Source organism: Macaca nemestrina, chromosome 1, assembly GCF_043159975.1.
Source record: "Macaca nemestrina isolate mMacNem1 chromosome 1, mMacNem.hap1, whole genome shotgun sequence".
NCBI classification, from domain to species: Eukaryota; Metazoa; Chordata; class Mammalia; order Primates; family Cercopithecidae; genus Macaca; species Macaca nemestrina.
The window spans coordinates 222,183,407-222,185,700 of record NC_092125.1 but is presented as its reverse complement, the minus strand read 5'-3'; the positions used below and the strand labels follow the sequence as shown (position 1 = coordinate 222,185,700).

Genomic DNA, 2,294 nt, shown 5'->3' with positions numbered 1-2,294 from the left:
TAAAGCTTATAATGTTGACTTTATTTCACCATGGACATTTTGTGCTCAAAGGTAAGAAACCATCTTATATAAAACAATCAAATAAATACATAAATACATTTAAAAAAAAATAGAGTCACTTCAAAGATGGCCACAGGGTTGAGGAAAAAGCTCCTTGTGGAATCAGAAGCAGGTGTCTGCAGCCAGGACTTCCTCTTAATGTCGCCTCAGCACTGTCAGGGCAAGACAGAGGGTGATGATGGTTAGGGTGGGAGATGGAGGCAGGGGCTGAGCTTCCCTCACCGTGTACCACCCGCCACCCTGTTAGTCATCAGACGTTTGAAGCTTAATGCAACTCTCTGAGCCTCAGTTTCCTCATCTGTAAATTGGGGATTATCATCGCTCTGGTGATCCTGCTCTCTGCCTTTGAGACTATAGACAGTTTAGAGGAAACCAGGAGGAGATGTTTGGTTCTCTTTCTGCACCACTGAGGGGCTGCCAAATGATAAACAGACCCCAAAGGAGATTCTGCCCGTTTGATAAGAGGTAGGAGGTGAGGAGAAAGTGTTGCGGGCATGGTAATGAAAGAGGCCCACATTTACTAATTCCACAAAGGCACCCCTTGGCCCTGAAGGCTGTTAACAAGAGGAAGTGATGTCCAGGTGACCTTTTCTCAAAGAGTGTGGTTCCCAGAGACAACAAACCCCAAAGTGACTCTAAAAGTGTCACACACTGGAATGGGGGCAGGCGGCCGGGGTGGCAGGGGTTGCTCACCTTTGCAGCCCAGGCCGCTGGAGGAGCTGATCCGGTCCATCTTCCTCCCAAAGCAGCCAGACCCTCGTACCATCTTGGGGCTTCGCGGTGCCCGCAGGGTGTACAGGACCATTTTGCGGTGGCCACGGATGCCCTCAGTGGCTGCCTCCTGGGCCTTCCAGATACCTGTGGGACGGGGGCTCTCCTGGGGGGGCTCCAGGGATATCTGCTCCACCTGCAGCTCTGAGAGTTTGCCCTGCAAATGGTTGCGCTGCTCCTGCAATGGATGAGGGAGTCCAAGCCTCAGGGACCCATCCCTGGGCTCACCTACCCTTCATGGCACCCAAGTGAACTGACTGCCTTGGGTACAGGGTCATGGCAGCCAATCTCTCCATTTTCTGATTCCTTTATCACTAATTCCAAAGGAAAGGTGAAGGCCTCTTGGGACAGCAGGTGAGGACCCTTTCATTGCTGCTGTCCATTCCCCCTGAGTTGCCCTCCGCTCTCACCTGTAACCCAGACGTTTCCAAGTCCGAGGCCGAACTGCCCAGTGGGTGGGAACGACCTCCCGGGAGAGCCAGGTGCAAGAAGAGCAGAAGCAGGAGCACCCGGGAAGGTGCTGTCTGGGGATCCATGTCTCTAGAGGGACTGCGGAGGCTGCTGCTGCTGCTGCTGCTGTTGCTGCTGCTGCTGTGATGTGTCCGGGTTTGCTTCCCACCTGCCCTCAGCCTGCGGGTGCTCGTCCTGGCTCCTCGGGATACCGTGGCCTTTTATCCTGGAGCTGAGTGTCCGCCCGCCCTGCCCTGCAGGGTTATCTCTGATTTATCAGCCACATTCCGGGCCGCTGAGATCAGGGCCCGGGAATGAGCCCCTCCGCGCCTGCAACGCGGGAGGTGGAGACCGGGCAGAGCCGACCTTGTATAGAAATGGGCCAGGTCGGGCAGGGGGCAGGAACGCGCTGGAGACACAGACAAGTCCACGTCTCCCGCTTCTTCCTTTCCTGCAAAAGCCTGGGTGTCCTAGGTTGGCGCTTGCGTCTTGCCTCCCCACCCACCGTTGCTGGAAAAGGCAGGGAGAACCCCGGCGTTCCGAGGCCCGACGTGAGCGCGGGGCGCACAGGGTGACTCAGAACGAAAACAACCCCGGCCAACACCCGGCCACCCACGGCGTGTCTCCCCTTCCCTCCACGCGCGAGTTCCCTGGCCCGCACGTAGCGCAGCACCTGCTCGCGGCTGTGCACCCTGCTCGCCTGCGGGTCCTCAGGGCGCCCTGGCCGCTGTCCGTGGTGCTGATCGTCCCAAGGGAACTTGGAGCAAACTCTTAAGAGCTGCTCTCTTCGACAGGATTTTCAGGCCAGAAAGACCTGCGTAGAGCAGGGACAAGAGACCTCTGAGACCCTTCCCTATGCTCTCACAACCCCTCGTCCTATAGCCCTTACAGCAACGGGTTGCTGATTCCCCAATGGCAGTTCATTAAAAGCCTGGGTATGACCAGGAACTTCTGGAATGCTGACCCTTCTTTCACCCCTTAAAGGGAAGAGCAGATTTCGCTGGAATTTTGAG

At 56.3% G+C, this 2,294-nt stretch overlaps 1 protein-coding gene across 1 annotated transcript; it reads right to left on the bottom strand.

Moving 5' to 3' along the window:
- LOC105473168 (natriuretic peptide B) lies at positions 1 to 1,740 on the bottom strand. The gene is made up of 3 exons (XM_011726814.3): positions 1,242 to 1,740; positions 754 to 1,009; positions 1 to 212 (listed from the first exon to the last, which is right to left on the bottom strand). The coding sequence occupies exons 1-3, from the start codon at positions 1,365 to 1,367 to the stop codon at positions 196 to 198; spliced, it is 399 nt and encodes a 132-aa protein (XP_011725116.1). The 5' UTR covers positions 1,368 to 1,740; the 3' UTR covers positions 1 to 195.
- Positions 1,741 to 2,294: the final 554 nt, after the last annotated feature.

Bases quoted from the DNA above. Each gene is read 5' to 3' on its own strand.
- LOC105473168 (XM_011726814.3), bottom strand. From the start codon at position 1,367: ATGGATCCCCAGACAGCACCTTCCCGGGTGCTCCTGCTTCTGCTCTTC. The intron at 1,010-1,241 runs GTGAGAGCGGAG...CATCCATTGCAG, and splicing joins TGGAAACGTCTGGGTTACAG to GAGCAGCGCAACCATTTGCA.